The sequence below is a fragment of the Carcharhinus amblyrhynchos genome, chromosome 7 (genome assembly GCF_965287045.1).
Source record: "Carcharhinus amblyrhynchos chromosome 7, sCarAmb.v2.hapA, whole genome shotgun sequence".
Classification (NCBI taxonomy): Eukaryota; Metazoa; Chordata; class Chondrichthyes; order Carcharhiniformes; family Carcharhinidae; genus Carcharhinus; species Carcharhinus amblyrhynchos.
The window spans coordinates 116,277,421-116,294,508 of record NC_137330.1 but is presented as its reverse complement, the minus strand read 5'-3'; the positions used below and the strand labels follow the sequence as shown (position 1 = coordinate 116,294,508).

At 43.8% G+C, this 17,088-nt stretch overlaps 1 protein-coding gene across 13 annotated transcripts in view; it reads right to left on the bottom strand.

The window, feature by feature from the left end:
- Positions 1-16,584, bottom strand: part of kcnk5a (potassium channel, subfamily K, member 5a) — a 36,173-nt gene extending 19,589 nt beyond the window's left edge. Inside the window, exons 1-5 of one of the 13 annotated variants that reach the window (XM_080192995.1) lie at positions 16,263-16,380; positions 12,932-12,968; positions 11,179-11,310; positions 8,734-9,276; positions 6,996-7,114 (exon numbers count right to left, since the gene is read on the bottom strand). In XM_080192995.1, the coding sequence (XP_080049121.1) occupies positions 6,996-7,046 (51 nt within the window). In that variant the 5' untranslated portion in view covers positions 7,047-7,114; positions 8,734-9,276; positions 11,179-11,310; positions 12,932-12,968; positions 16,263-16,380. Of the gene's footprint in view, positions 1-6,995; positions 7,115-8,733; positions 9,277-11,178; positions 11,997-12,488; positions 12,800-12,931; positions 13,105-16,262 lie in introns of those variants that run through there. The other 12 variants (XM_080192999.1, XM_080193005.1, XM_080193003.1 and 9 more) reach the window with 12 other exon arrangements.
- Positions 16,585-17,088: the final 504 nt, after the last annotated feature.

Here is a 17,088-nt window from a genome sequence, read left to right as displayed (position 1 = left end):
ATCCCAATTGTGTATAATGGTTTAAGGACCTCAGGAGAACAAGGAAAATGAACACAAAAAGACAGCAACTTGCTCCCAGGGACTAAGGAAAAAAAGTAGAAGAGCTGAATATCAACAGCAACCAGGTCAATCGTCTTCTACTCCCTCCACCAATCAGAGGGTGACCTCAGAATCTACGATTCAATCAAATCAGAAATACACCTCGCTTCCAACCCAAATTTCTGCCAACTGGGTGGGTGATAGCACACTACTGATACATGCCTCATGATGCCTTTACCAGCTGACCTGAATGAACAAGGGCGCGGTGCCACAAAATATGCAACCCCACTGTGGAACAGATTTTATGGTGCTCATCCTTCCAGGCACCATGTGAATAACAGCCACCAGAGTAGATCCCAGGGTGATCAGTCTCCCAGTACACGTCAAAAGAGTGAAAGCAAAAATGCAAAGGTCTATATATTTTTTTTTCATTCATGGGACATGGGTGTCACTGGCTGGCCCGCACTTATTGCCCATCCCTAGATGCCCAAGGGCAGTTGAGAGCCAACTACATTGCTGTGGCTCTGGAGTCACACGTAAGCCAGATCAGGTCAGGATGGCAGCTTTCCTTCCCTAAAGAACATTAGTGAACCAGATGGGTTTTCCCGACAATCGACAATGGTTTCATGGTCATCAGCAGATTCTTAATTCCAGATTTTTTTTTAATTGAATTCAAATTCCGCCATCTGCCTTGGTGGATCCGCGGAACATTAGTTGAATTTCTGGATTAATAGTCTAGTGATAATGCCATGAGGCCATCGCCTCCCCTATTTACATTAATAAGTAATTTTAAAATTTAAGTAGTATTCAAAGGCAACAGCCCACCATTCAGTGAACTTACTTCCTTGGATTTTAAACTTTTTTTATTACTTATAGGTCATTTCAAAGTTAAGTCTGTGCACAAGCCAGCCAAAACATCGAAGAGGATTCCAAGGTTTTAACCGTCCCCAAAGGCTTCATATCCGTAGCGAAAACAAAAAAAAAAATCCCTGTACTATTTCTGGCGCAAGTCACAAATAGAGTGTTTTGTTTGAGGAGTTTTATAGTAACATCTGAAAACACATTCAAACGCAACACTGGAGGCGGTTACGCATGACGACTCCCAATTATTTCCAGAGCTGTCGCAGCCACTTCAGAAATAGGAATCTGAGCTCAGCTCCCAAGCACATTGAAAGTCCACTTCCGACTGTTATTTCACTATCATAGTGTCATAGAGGCATACAGCAGGAAACAGACCCTGTGGCCCAACTCATCCATGCCAACCAGACCTCTGAAACTGAACTAGTCCCATTTCTCACCATGTTATTGCACCCTTGCCACCTCAGAATTGAAAAGTACAATAGTCATTTATAATAACCTCATGGGTGACTATCAGAACTTGATGGGCCAAATGGCCTCCCTGTGTCCCATAATGATACTCCTTGGTTTATAGGATCCATCATCAGTGTTGACTCTCTGCTGCAGCAATCTGAATTTAATCTCACCACCACCACTGTCCCCCTGCCCTCCCATGCCCCATACAACATGCTTCATGCTCAGATCTAATCCAACCTTTCCCCTCAAAAGATGCCATGGTCTCCACCCCAAACACTCCTAGCAGCAAAGCGTTTTACATTAATAATTATTTAGCGGAATTAAATTGCAGCTTTCCTCCTTGATACATCTGGTGCACTTGTTTTTTTTTTATATTCACGGTGTCGTTGGCTGGCCAGCCAGCATTTATTGTTCATCCCTAGTTATCTGAGGACAGTTGAGAATCAAGCACATTGTTGTGGCACTGGAATCACATGTAGGCCAGACCAGATAAGGACAGCAGATTTCCTTATCTAAAGGATGTGAGTGAAACAGATGGATTTTTCCAACAATCAACAATGGTTTCATGATCATCAGTAGACTCTTAATTCCAGATTTTTTTTTTATTGAATTCAAATTCTACCATCTGACGTGGCAGGATTTGAACCCAAGTCCCCCAGAACACTAGCTGAGTTTCTGGATTAATAGTCTAGTGATAATACCACGAGGCTATCACCTCCCCATGACATCACAGTTCATTGTGTAGTAAGTAATCTTTACAATATTAAAACGGCCCATTAAAAGTCTAATATCTTAAAACAGAACTGGACAACTCATAACAATTAAATAATAAGTGCCAGGATTTATTACTAAATTATTACTGATTTGGGGTTCTCGTGCTGAAATGGTGCAGCCTAGATGTATCTGTAATATTAAGACTGAAAATTGCAAAGCATCATAATCTTCAACTGCTAATTGAATTTCATTGGATGTGTGCACCAGAAATTTCCGTGGGTGGCCTAGAAACTAAGCTAGTAAGTGCTTAGAATCCTACAGTGCACAAGGAGGCTATTTAGTCCATTGAGTCTGCACCAACCACAATCCCACCCAGATCCTATCCCCACAACCCCCTGCATTTACCCTAGCTAGTCCCCCTGACACTAAGGGGCAATTTCAGCATGGCCTATCCACCTAACCCGCACATCTTTGGACTAGGTTTCACTGGGTTAAAGGCTCTATTTAAACACAATTTGTTGCTGGTGATGCCATTTCTCTGGAGTTTTCACCAATTACCCAAGGTTATGACAGGAACTACCCTACAAAAACCTCAGCAGTTTTGTTTTTACTGCACCCCCATCTTGGGCGTTTGGTAATTCTGGTATCATTCTGGTAATTTATACGCAAGGAAAACAATAGGGAACTGATACATTTAAGACTATGTGCAACGAGACCTTCATAACGTGAGAACAGCATGTAATGCCAAAGTCTGATAACATAAAATAGATCATCATGGCTACTTATAACTGATTGAAATAAGTCAGTGATTTGAATATGTTCATGACATCTTTTAAATAGAAGTTGCATTTTTGGTGTTTGCATGAAACCTCCATTCGATCCCCTTATATCACTGAACATCATCACACTGCAATAAAAACCTTCCCTTTTGAAAGGAATTGTTATTTGTTGATCATCGGTAATTACACATTATGGTTAAAATTAAGAGAGAGAGAGAAAAAGAGAGAGAGAGAGAGAAAAAGAGAGAGAGAGAAAAAGAGAGAGAGAGAGAGAGAAAAAGAGAGAGAGAGAGAGAGAGAGAAAAAGAGAGAGAGAGGGAGAAAAAGAGAGAGGGAGAAAAAGAGAGAGGGAGAAAAAGAGAGAGGGAGAAAAAGAGAGAGGGAGAAAAAGAGAGAGAGAGAGAAAGAGAGAGAGAGAGAGAAAAAGAGAGAGAGAGAGAGAAAAAGAGAGAGAGAGAGAGAGAAAAAGAGAGAGAGAGAGAGAAAAAGAGAGAGAGAGAGAGAAGAGAGAGAGAGAAGAGAGAGAGAGAGAGAAAAAGAGAGAGAGAGAGAGAGAGAGAGAAAAAGAGAGAGAGAGGGAGAAAAAGAGAGAGAGAGGGAGAAAAAGAGAGAGGGAGAAAAAGAGAGAGGGAGAAAAAGAGAGAGAGAGAGAGAAAAAGAGAGAGAGAGAGAGAAAAAGAGAGAGAGAGAGAGAAAAAGAGAGAGAGAGAAGAGAGAGAGAGAAGAGAGAGAGAGAAGAGAGAGAGAGAAGAGAGAGAGAGAAGAGAGAGAGAGAGAAAAAAAGAGAGAGAGAGAGAGAGAGAGAGAGAAAAAGAGAGAGAGAGAAAAAGAGAGAGAGAGGGAGAAAAAGAGAGAGGGAGAAAAAGAGAGAGGGAGAAAAAGAGAGAGAGAGAGAAAAAGAGAGAGAGAGAGAGAAAAAGAGAGAGAGAGAGAGAAAAAGAGAGAGAGAAAAAGAGAGAGAGAGAGAGAGAAAAAGAGAGAGAGAGAGAGAAAAAGAGAGAGAGAGAGAGAGAAAAGAGAGAGAGAGAGAAAAAGAGAGAGAGAGAGAAAAAGAGAGAGAGAGAGAAAAAGAGAGAGAGAGAGAGAAAAAGAGAGAGAGAGAGAGAAAAAGAGAGAGAGAGAGAGAAAAAGAGAGAGAGAGAGAGAAAAAAGAGAGAGAGAGAGAGAGAAAAAGAGAGAGAGAGAGAGAAAAAGAGAGAGAGAGAGAAAAAGAGAGAGAGAGAGAAAAAGAGAGAGAGAGAACATGACCCCCAAGGCAGCATGTCCACCCGTAACTGGCTCTCACTTAGAGATAAGTGGTGGAGCTGAGGATTGAACATTAGCCTGCATTCAGTCAAGAGATTAAGCAATGTGCCAAGAAAATCACCGGTGTAATGACATTTTTCCTTCACTCGCAAAGCAGCCTGACATTTTATAACGAGGGAACGTAGGTTTCTGCCAACAAACTCCAGACAGATGAGACAGGAAAAATCTGAACTACACAGTTGGAAGATGTAAGTCCTCCCTATATAAGGCCAAAAACCTTAGTTCCTCCAGCACAGCAGTTCAGGATTGAATCTTATTCATACTCTGTGAGGTTGGATGTACACAACAGTGAAGCTGAGGTGTTTGTGATGGGGTGGGTCAGGGTGGAGGGCTTAATCCTTACATTCCTGCACAAGGCAGGAGGTAAAACTGGATGGGATGTTTAAATCCCACAGTTTTCTGATGCTGAAATACAGGACTTGATGGGGTCCAAGCACAATGGAACAGGAAGAGTCAGACCGATGATTTTAGCTCCTTCCATCATCTTTTCTTACCGCTAGAAAAGTTAAGGGAGAAAGAAAGTGAAGAAGATTACTGGTCCTGGGGGCAGAGGGGCGAAAAAGAGAGAGTCCCCCAAGTGTTGAAATAATTCAGTAAACTGAAACCTTCCAGAGAGGGAAGGATGATTGCTGTGTAAATGATGAGAATGGAAGTTTCCACAATATCCTGATTCCAAGATGCAGGCATCCCATGCTGGAGGAGGAGGAGGAGGTCAAAAAGTTTCTTGGTTGATAAGGCCTGGAATTAATCAGTAATACTCACTGACCTTGGCAAAGAAAAGCTGAAGCAATGCAACATTTGTGATAAGTAACTGAAATAGGTTTTCTTTTTCAACAGCAATGGGTAAAAGGACAAACTTGTTTTGTACACAGGATTATCAAAAGTGTGTGGAATAGCTCAGCAGCCATAAGACAACTGCCTGAAGAATAAATAATACTTTCTACACAATTTTTCCTTTATCTTGGGATGACAAAGTTCAAATGTGGAGAAAGATCCAAGCTGGCCTCCACAAGATGAATGAACATTGTTGCAGATTGGGTGGGATGGGGGATGAATAGGTGAGAACGTTCAAATGAAGAAGAGTTTCTAGAAGTCAGCAGAGTGGGAGATAGAAAGGTAAAATTGCCTTGGAGGAAAGGTTCCAGAGGACATGGCCATAAGGCCAAACAGGTCAAGAAGGGAATCATTTCCTCCTTCACTATCTTCTGCAGACGAGACAAAAGAGGGGTTGGAGTGTGGCAGGGTACACCGCAGTTCAGTCAAACACGATAGGCAAAATGGTCTTCTGCGCCTTAACAATCCTGTGTTTCTGTCATCCTTCAGTCCATTGGTTCCTAGTGTCACTCAGAGAATCCATATGCATTACGATCCACATTTCTTAGCAGCCAGAACAGGTTTGGACACCAAATGGACAGAGGGAACAATTCCAGAGGCCAAGGCCAGAAGCTTGCGGGTTATGTGCTCCTTGGTCTGCTTCACAATTGTAGTAGCACACCTGCAGGCGCCAAGCAATGTACCAATTGGCCTTTTACAATTGTGATCCCAAATTTGGCCAGTTTGGATGAGGACCCAGCCACAGAAAAATTCAGTTGGGAAGTAGCCCACAGTTTATCCACAAAGCGAAGAAATATTCCTGCTCCTTCTGACTCCGCATCGGTGTAAAGTTAAGACTAAACACTTCTGGGTCATGGCCTCAGTGGTCCTTTTAAGACCTGATGGTTAGGCCACAGTCAAACAGGAGAGTAAAGACCAGGGAAACACGTGTACCACATGCTTACTGGAGAGACATTTAAACAGGACCCTACTTTGCACGGTCCAATGCTACTTTCAGGCAGCTACTTGGGAAAAGCAGGGGGACCAGCAAGATAAGTGAGAACCAAAATGGCAGTGACCGTGCCAGATCCTGCAAGTTCAATTTTGCATACTATTTTGACTGTCCATCAAAATCCTTTTGAAACTCTAAATGTCTAACTTTGGCTCCCTATCATCCACTATGGTGGCCACAAAATGGCTTTGTGGGCCTAGACTGCTCCCCACATCTGCTAAGGTCAATGCCCTTATTGCAGTCAGAGTTGCTGCTGCTTTGGAGATAGGCCTTGGACACTCAGACAAACGAGTACAGCAGCGCTACCTCTTGTCTACCCTATACTGAAGGCTGGTGCTACCTTCAAACTTTATTCTGAATTATGGAAACATCTAAAATGGATTAAAGATCAGATCTTCCTTGGCACTGATTGTGTCAAGTCAAAGTGGGGAGTAGGTTTGGAAAGAATGGAGCATTATACCATGCAAAGAACAATGTGAACCAACAGACAACGTAGAATCCTGCCCATTTGTTGTGTGCTTTTAAAGCCACCCTGCTCTGAATCTACACAAATTAGGCCCACACTGGAGGGCAGCCGATTAGGCTGGACAGTTTTGCAGTTACTTGCAAATAGTAGACTCTTATCCATCCATAGAAAGCAGCCAGGGTACCACTGGCTGTGTCTTTTTTTGGAAACAATACTTTATGTATATAAAATTACATCAGTAACCTGGATATGTGATGCCTCAAATATGACAAATGCATCTCGATTTTTTTTTAAAATTTACACATACTATATAATTAAGGAAGCGTCTTAATCCCATCTCTTCAATTCAAATTAGGCAATGTTGGGGGGCATGAAAAAAACAACATTGATCAAGACAAGGCAATTTAGTCCATAAGGGCTATGCAGGCTCTGAGGTCCTGTCTTGAGACCATTGAGTGTTTGCAAATACCCTCTTCCTTGGCCACATGGCATGTCACATTTCAAGCCCAGCTTTGCACAGCTAACTAAATCTTGGGGAAAATCTGTCACTTGCCCGATGGTACTGCAGTACAATTTCTCCCACGCTCTTCTGTGCTCCCAGCATCACCAGGGTCAAAATCGAGAGACATCAGTGCTCGTTGCAGTTGCCTCCGGCTGCACCCTGTCATGCCACTTAACGTACAAAAGAGAAAAGAAAAGGAGTTAGGGATTAAGAACAGTGGCCAGCGGCCCCCAGGTACGGGGTGCTACTGGTTTCTTACAGGCTACATCAAGCAGAAAATGCCCTTCTGCAGCAGAAAATGCTCTTCTGGAGCCTGATGATCAGAACAGACTGTGGGAGAGGGAAAGGTGCAGAAAAATGAAAGGCTCGACCCACCAAGCCTTTCCCGGGACCATTTGTTTTTATTTCCTCTTGAAGCGAGGGGACGTGGGCTCTGCTAAAGAGAGCAACTTCTCATTTTAGCCGCAATTCAACTTTGGCTTGATAAATACTTATGCCCCAGCTTTCGTTCTATTGAATTGAACGGAAAGAATAGATGGGTGGTTGGGATGTGTAATGGGTGACCGATTGGCTACCGCCCACTTTGCACCCCTTTCAGAAATTGAATTTCAAGCCACCATTTCTCACATCCTCGATTCAAGAAACCTCAACTGCAAACTGGGGCAAATTAGCATCTTGATATCATCTTCCACCACTCCATCCCACCCCACCCCTCCCAACACACACCATCAACCCTGTGGCATTTCCAGGCAAGGTTACTAACTTAATGTCAATTGGTGTGTAGCACTGCTGTGGATCCACGTCCACCAGCCACCAGTTTGAGACACCTCAGTTTCATTTTCCTTTTACAGAGAACAGACAGAGAATTTTCCCCCTCCATCAATCTGGATTGGGTTCAGACCCTAGCACCAGAGGTCAGTGTCTAATTGACCTGGAAGGAAGAAGGGTTATTTGAGTAGTGTTTAGCTGAGGAGAGAGAGTACCTTTGAGCTAAAAAAAAAATGGGGTTGATAGAGAGGAAACAAATACCATGAGAGCAAAATAAATCCATCTGCACAGTGTAATAAACCACCTAAAGACCTGACGCTTGGATCACCTTCAGCGACTCCTCCTAAAATGTGTCAGTTTAGGGCAGGACCAGGTTTGGCTGTGGCAGTTTCTGCAGTTGAATAGCCAGTCAACACTCACTGTCAAAGCTTGCACAAATCAGGCTGGCAATTAAGCCATGGTACAAGAGGGCTACTAGCATCCCTTGCAGTACTCCAGCAAGGAGTCAACAGCTACAGGTAGGGTAGCCAGGAAGAGTTCCTTGTCAAATCCTCTCAGAATTTAAAAATTGTGCCGAGCATTCATGTGCTTTGGAAGGATTCCTTGAGAAGTTCCATGCAAGCCTTGCAGTTCGCAATCAGATGATGGGAGCTATAAAAGTGATCAAATGGTTTGCATGTGAATGGCAAAGGGCAACCTTTGAAGTACGTGTTGGAATGCGACAATCAGCAGAACAGGAATCTATTAAAACAAACAATCATTATCACTGGCATTACCATATGGGTGAAAAGGGCCATCACTGTAGCCACGACTGAACCCAAACTGGTTCAGAATCAGAACGAAGGGGTCCCCCTTTCCTGTGAGCTGAATGCGTGCTGGTTAACGAATGCGTTAAAATTCTGCCCCAAACCTCTGCCCCTTTTACCCGCAGCCACTGAACCATGCAAGCAGAGGGAATTAAAACCCCCCCAACAGTCAAGTCAAAAAGAGAGAAAGGTAGAGTTCAGTCATTTCAGCTTACTGAAGGGGGAGGGGGGGGGTCACCACCACTGCGAACTGCTTGGCGGACCGTTCCTCAGCAGCGCTCATGTACGCCGCGACGTTAGCCCATTCAGCCGTGATGCAATTATGTCGCCGACCATAGCTGCACGAGAAAATATATTTTAGAGTGCACTAAAATTTCAGTTAGAAATGACCGACAGAAAACTCACGGCAAAACAGTTCATGCAACAAGCAGGCACCGTCACACCCATGCACAACACAAAACGTCTTGGTCAGCCAAGGTGGCCGCAATCGGAACTCTCTTCCCACTCCCACCCCAACCCACCCTCCACCCCGTCACATCTCCTTAGGTTTCGCAAGCAAGGAGCGGCTTTCAAAAGCGGTTTCATCAGCAGAGGGAGGGAGAGAGAGCATGAGAGCACGAGAGAGATGAAAACCAGCTTGGCTGCAACTAGCAAGAGTGACCGACGCTCTCCCACTCCTCCCTCTGTGGGTGAGGGTAGAGTTTCAGCGTCACTCACCTATACAAAGATTACCCGGCAACTGGGGAAAACTTGTGGAACTATAAAAGAAAAGACACATATTTGAATGTTTTTTTTATTCCCCCCAAAATAAATGCACAAATATGTTGCATCTGCATCCCCGCCACCACCTCCTCAGTACTCTTCCCCCTTCCAATATCAGCTCCCATCCCCTCTTCACTCAAAACCACTCCCTTTCCCAACTTTTCCTGGGGACACTGATTCATTCTACTGTGCCCTTCCTATAAGCACCAGAAAAATATCTGATTCCTTGGAGACCAAAAGAGATAATACTGGAAAATCTCAGCAGGTGTGGCAGGATCTGTAAGAAGAGAAAAGAGCTAATGTTTCGAGTCCAGATGATTTTTTTGTCAAAGCTTTCCCAAGGGTTGTCGGGACTCGAAATACCAACTCTCTTCTCTTCTTACAGATGCTGCCACACCTGCTGAGATTTTCCAGCATTTTCTGTTTTGGTTTCAGATTCCAGCATCTGCAGTCTCTTGCTTTAATTCCTCTGAGAAGTGGCTTATTCTTTGCACATAAGCATTGATACAATATTCAACCATGGACACTTCACAGCTGCACCTGAAAACACCTATCCTGGTGTGCATTTTACAGTAGGAACGGGAATGCTGATGGATTGCAAGTCCCCTGAGATATGATCAGCTAACGCAACATAGATCAACGAGTTAACCATGGAACCTAAGTTTTACAATTAATTTGCTTCAACAACTTCTACGGGATTTGCATTAATAAAGCACTTTTGATGACCTCAGGATGTCGCTGTGGACTTCATACCTAATAAGAAGGGGTTACTGTTGTAACTTCAACAGTAAGGCAGCCAATTTGCACATGGTTTGGAGGGGGCGGAGGAGGTGGGAGGAGAAAGAGGCTCCCAGAAACAACAAAATAAATTACCAGAGATATTTGTTGAGGGATAAATATTTGCCAGGAAGTGTCAGAGGACTGGAAGATGGCTAATGTGGTACTACTTTTCAAGAATGGTGTGTAGAAAAGAACCAAATAATTATCAGTCTCATGTCAGTATTTGGGTAACTATGGGAGAAGAAGAGGTTAGAAGCAATAACAAGACAAGGGAATATTTAATGAATGGTAGGAAGCTCAGAGGAACAGACAGATCTTGGGGTGCTTAATCACAGATCTCTGAAGGTGGTAGAATAGGGTAGTTGAGAGGTAATATGCAACACTTACTTTATCAGTTATGGAGTAGAGCACAAGAGCAAGAATGCAATGTTGGAATTGTACAGAGCACTGGTGAGACCACAGCTGGAGCACTGTGTGTAACACTGGTCACCTCGCTATAGGCAGGGTGTGATTGCACAAGAGTGGGGTACAGAGGAGATTCACCAGGATGTTGCCTGGGATGGAGCATTTGAGCTATAAGGAGAGACTGGGTAGGCTTGGATTGTCGTCCTTTAGAGCAGAGAAGGCTAAGGGAGACATGGTTGAGGTGTGTAAGATTATGAGGGGAATGGACTTGATGAATAGGAAGCAGCTGTTCTCCTTGGCTGAGGGGTCAACCATGAGGGGGCATAGTTTTAGGGTGAGAGGCAGGAAATTCAGAGAGGATTTGAGAAAACAAAAATCACTCAGAGGGGGTGGTGAGAATGCTCTACAGAAGGTGGTGGAGGCCAGAAACTTTACAAGCTTTAAAAAGTATTTGGATGAGCAGTTGAAACACCACAACATTCATGGATATGGGACAAATACGACTTTAGTGGTAGTTAGCGTCAGTGTAGATTTGATGGGCCAAAGGGCTGTATGGTTCTATGGCCGGAACTCTACTGCCTCGCCCACCATGGAATCAGCACGGACGAGGGTCCGACAATGGAAATCTCTGTTGACCTCCGGTGGAAATTTCCCATCTTGCCCGAATGAGGCTGTAAAATCCTGCTCTAGGACTCGAGGACACCGAGTCATACCTGCTTCAGTTTCTGTGGGAGAATTTGAATTTGTCTCTGCATTTTTTAATTGATTTCTTATCTAAGTTGCTTTGTCTTCTGGCCAGTTAGCACTCTTCTTCAAAACTGGAACATGGGATCTTTTACGCAGACCTGAGAGGGTGGGAAGTATCTCAGTTAAATGTCTCACCCAAGTGGCAATAACACCTCTGACAGTGCAGCACTTGACATGTCAGCTTTGAGTCAGTACTCAAGTCTTTGGAGTGGGACTTTTTCCATGACCTTTTGACTAAGACAAAAGAATGATATTTAATTAAGCCACGGCTGGTAAAAAAAACTCTTCAAAAATCAACAGCAGATTGTTCCACACAAGCAATCGAATAGCACCAGTGTTTCGTTACTCATACCATGGGGGATCAGAATAGCTCCATTCAAATGTTGGCAGTACCCACTGCTCTTCATACTTCACCACTGGACCAGTACTAGTCACAGGGCTAATAATTTGGAAACTCCAGCTAATGCTTTGGGGATGTGGGTTCAAATCCTACTATGGCAGCAGGTAGAATCTGAATTCAGTTACAACAACTTGGAGGAAATAAAAATAAAGTGAATCTCAATAATGGTAACTATGAAACAATTTTCAATTGTTGTGAAAACCTATCTGGTTCTGTAATGTCCTTTAGGGAAGGAAAGCTGCCGTCCTTACCTGGTCTGATCTCTATGTGACTCTAGATTCATAGCAAAGTGGTTGACTCTTAACTGTCCTAAGAAAGTGATCAGTTCAAGGGCCACTGGGGACAAGTGCTGGCCCTGACAGGATGCCCACATTGTATGAAAGAAAAAAACTAAAGCCACCTCCTCTCACTGTAAGGACAGTGACACCAAATGTTGTTCTCAAATCAGAGAGTGGGACATCTTGAAAACCTACTTCACAATGGGCCTTCCATGAAAGCAACAAGACTAACTTTTACAAGTTTTGTAAGTAAAGGTTAATTTATCTCCTTGCTCCCGAGCGAGATAAGTGCTATGTTCATGGGAAAACTAATTACAATGTTGATCTTTGGCAAAGACTTAAAAGCAATTTACAGCATTATATGGCAGGTATGCTCAAGGATACCCGAATGTAGATAGCTTCTCTCAAAGGGCCATTGTCATCTCCTGAACACTAGCCAGTTGCAAATGGAGGGGTGTGCAATAACTGACCACCAACATAACAACCCCTCAAAAGAAAATACTCTACAATTTAAAAATTAAGGAACAGAAACAGGCAGTGGAAGAAGAACAAAATCTTAAAAAGAGGCTGTTCTGAATTAAGTCAGCCTCTGTCCCACCTGTATGGCTCTGTGGATAAGGCAGGAAGTGAAGTTGAGGATTATCATTTCAGATCAGTCACGATCTCATTGAATGGTGGGGCAGACCCAATGGGCTGAATGGCCTACTTCTGCTCCAACATCTAATGGTCAGACAGTATAATTTCTGAGTAAGTTGTGCCGATTTTTAAGTGGCGGAATTATTTTCTTTCCTCTGGAAGCAAGGCTTTCAAAGCTGAAGCAATGGTTCCACCAGACTTAGTGTTGATCACAGTAGCTCAATACATGTGACAATAATCAATCAATTCAATTCAACATTCTTCCAACTCTTAACAAATCAGCGCCAAGACAGGTGACAAAAACTTGTCTCTAAATATCGAACGCTGCTCTCTCTCTCACAACTTCTGCAATGGAAAAAACCCACCTCCAGGCCCATCAAGAATCACAATCCCTTTCTTACTCACCAAGTTTCACTTCTGTCCAGAGCCACCACTGGCGTCTCTGCAAAAACACAGAACACGTGCACTTCACTGTGAAAAACACCCAACCGCTTCCCCAATATTCAGGAAGGGTTGACAGGCAAATGACTTCAAGTAAAGGGATGGCAGAGGGGAGCAAAGGAATGGGGTGGGGTGGGGGGGGGGGGGGGGAAACATGAGCAGAATAGTACTGCAGTCCAACTGTTTTAGCTTATTAATTTATCACAAGTAGCCTGGGAACATTACACTGCAATAAAGTCACTGTGAAAATCCCTTTCATCGCCACACTCCAGCTCCTGTTTGGGAAAACTGAGGGAGAATTTAGCACGGCCAATGCACCTAACCAGCACATCTTTCAGACTGTGGGAGGAAACCGGAGAACACACAGGGAGTACGTGCGAACTCTACAGACAGTAACCCAAGCCGAGGATTGAGCCCGGGTCCCTGGCACTGAGGCAGCAATGTTAACCACTGTGCCACCCGTTATTATGTTATGCTGCACATAGTCCACATAAAACAGGACAAATCCAATCCAGCCAGTTACAGCCCCATCAGTCTACTCGCAGTCATCAGTAAAGTGGTGGAAGAGGTCAGCAACAGTACTCTCAAGTACACTTATTCAACAATCATCTGCCCACTGCTGCTCAGTTTGGACGCTGCCAGGATCACTCAGCACCTGACCTCCTTGTCCAAAGAAAACAAGAGCTGAACCCCAGAGGTGAAGTGAGAGTGACTGCCCCTGACAGCAAGGCAACATGCTACCAATGCTCAGTGAACTCACAGAATCCTAAAGCGCAGGAGGAGGCCATTCGGCCCATCGAGTCTGCACCAATCACAATCTCACACAGACTCTATTCCCGTAATCCCACATATTTATCCTGCCAATCCCCCTGACACTAAGGGTCAATTCAGCATGGCCAATCAACCCAACCCGCACATCTTGCAGACTGTGGGAGGAACCCGGAGGAAACCCCACGCAGACATGGGGAGAACATGCAAACTCCACACAGAGAGTGACCCAAGGTCGGAACAGAACCCGGGCCCCTAGTGCTGAGGCAGCAGTGATAACCACTGTGCCACCCTGCTGCCCACATCTTTGAAAAAAACACATTTATGCTGACAGTTAGATGCATTGGCCATGCTAAATTCTCCCTCAGCTTACCCGAACAGGCACCATAGTGTGGCGACCACGTAATTTGCACCGTAACTTCATTGCAGTGTTGATACAAGCCTACTTGTGACAATAATAAGCTTAGAGTTACAAAAACTTTCATACAAGTCAGAGAGAAAGGGATCAGACACCTCCATGAAGGTAGCCAGGAATGAAATGACATTGCAGCTGCCCCGCGTTTCTCTTCAGCCAAGGCATTTGCATCGTTAGGGTTTGTGAGAAAGAGTTACTGCAGCGACGGATCGACCCCCCTTCCCCCTTATTCAAGCACAACTTTACAAAAGGGGGTCTTAGTACAGCAGACTAGCTCGGTTGTATCTGCAGGTGGAATATAAACCGGGGAGGGTTCAAAGCTTGAGACCTGAGCATGTGGCTCGTAGTCAAAGAAAGGAAATATAAGTGCAATCCAATCCGAAGTTTTAAAGTTTTGACATTTTATTCCCTCCTCAGTCACGGGCCTTTGGTGCAAGAATGCTCTCATTCTCCAGCACGCTACATTCTCCCCCTACTACGTCGGCTTTTTTCCTTCTCCGTTAATTGTTTAAATCCCCTCCGCTCCCGCCTCGCAGTTGCTGAGTTATTTATTGTGTGTACACAAGTGTGTTCTGCCCCGCGGTGTAAAGAGAGAGTTGTCTTTTATCAGTGAATAAGCAGCGTGCACTAATTCCTGCTCATGTTTATTTTGCTTCGGTAGCTGACGGTGCGGTGCTTAAAAGAAAACTTATTTTCATCTGAATTCCCAGAAAACGTATCTCTTTTTTTTGGATGGGGGTGGGGGGAAGAGACAAGAGTTTCCCGCTTGTTAGTTATAATAGTTTTTAAAAACTTTTTTTCCCCCTCTTGGGTGTAAAGGGGGCATTGCAAATATTGATACTTGCACGGGGATCACGAATCTCCCATAGAGGTGAGATCGCTGCGAAGCTACAGAAACTCTCTATTGCCAAAAGGATATTAGAATGACATTAACAAGTCAATGAATACATAGTGATTTATGAGGAATTGTCTCAGAGCCGCAGAAGACAATCTGATACACCTCACACACTTCCCAGCTTGCAGCCACACTGAAGTCTTAACATGTGATGTAGTCTTATTTGCAGCATTAGGTTTCTTTCTAAAAATGTAAAGTGGTGTCTGCCGAGCAGGGACCACCGTCACATTATTACACCAGGTTCTGCACTTCACTGGGAAGCGAGGCCTTTGGGAGCGAGTTCTCCTCCCTCCCCCCCTTGCCCGGTTCCCACAGAGGGTCAGTAAAGCATTGAGCATTCTCTCCCCTCACAGAGAGCCAGGTTTCATCACTTATATACTTTCTGCGCTTTTTTTTCCCCTCTCCCTTTCCATTGCCGACACTTTAAAAAATATATATAACACAGCTTCTGTTATGCCGAAGTTTGGGAATACTCCAAATGAAACAATCTCGAGTTCTAAGTGCATAACTTGAGACTCTTGTCAGCCTGGGCTCAACATTTAAAACAAAACGTCGGATTGCCGCGAGGGAAGAGTTTTTTTTAAGTATATTTTCATTTCCATTAGGAAATAAGTAACGTCCCTTTACCCGAAACGTCCTGTTAACGTGAGTCGCTCAGTAATTTGGAAAAGTCACACATGAAAAACTTAATTTTGGGATATTTTAAAATTATATATATATGAAAGTTAACTTGGGAAACTTTGGCATATTTTAAAATCAGGCATGGATTTTAAAATTATAGATAATTTGGGTTAATTTTAAATTCATCAAGGTAATGTGGGGGGAAACTTCAACATCAAGAACGTAATTTGGGGGAAACTTATATTTTAAACTTATCCCCAAATTACCTTGATGAATTTAAAGATAATTTGGGGGGGGGGGGTGACTTTAAAACCCTAAAGGTCTTTAAAATTATAAAGACAATTTGAGGGAAACTTTGGGGAACGTGAGAAAGACAGCTTTTTTTCTTAAAGGGATTCAGGAAAGCTGTTCAAAACCCTGAGGTTTTGGGGAAGGGAGGGTGGGTGAGTACAGAAGTTGCACCATTCAAAGAAATATCTTTATGATTAGTAAATGCAATGGTATTTTTGCATCGGGAGAGTGTGAGTGAATGATTCAAAGGGAATTAAAGAAAAGGGAGGGAAGAAGCGGGGGGGTGGTGGGGGTCCAATTCTTACCTCTAAGATCTTTTCCAGGGCTGCCTGGGTGAGGCAGGGATGTTCTTTAAGGATCTGGGTCTTTTGGGATTCGTAACGTTTCGCCGCTTCGGTCCAATTCGGTTCTTCCAGGACTTGGAATATAGCAGCTCCAATTGACAGATAGAAGATGATGGCAGAAGTCAGCAAGGGCCCTCTGTCTACCATACTTTTTCCTTCTCTTCAAAAAAAACCAGAAAGCAAACCCCCGGGAAAGAGAAGTACAAAACAAACCAAGAAGCTTTTTATTTCTTGTAGAGAGGGACGAAATTGCTCGTTTGAATTTGTGGCGCTCTTGCCTGCGCCTGCGCCTTCGCCTTCCACCCAACCACACACAAAAACTTGCCTCAAGTATTTTTCCTGTCTTTTCCCCTCCTCAAAAACTAAACCTTTTTTCCTGAGGAGGGAGCGGTGTCCAAAGCATAAATCCGAGTTGAAGAATAAATTCCCCCCTTTCAATATACACTCAGAAAAAGTCACCATTCGATATGGGTGGCGGGAGGGATCACTTAAAAAAAAAGGTAAACTTTCTGTGAACTTTTTAATGTTTTTGTTTTTTTTAAAAAAATATATAAATTGTCTGTGGTGGAATGACGGATGTTTTTTCTCTCTCTCTCGCTGTCTCCAGGACACGTGTCGGTCGGTCAGCGCACTTCTTGAAAGTGTTCAACCCCAACAGAAAAAGTTCATATTTAAAGCTGCGGTTGTGAGGAATTTATGGTTCCCCAGGAGGCGGAGTTCCTCCCGCCCTCTTGCTCAGAAGTAGGGGTTTTAGAAACATAAATATCAACAACCCACATGATTCATG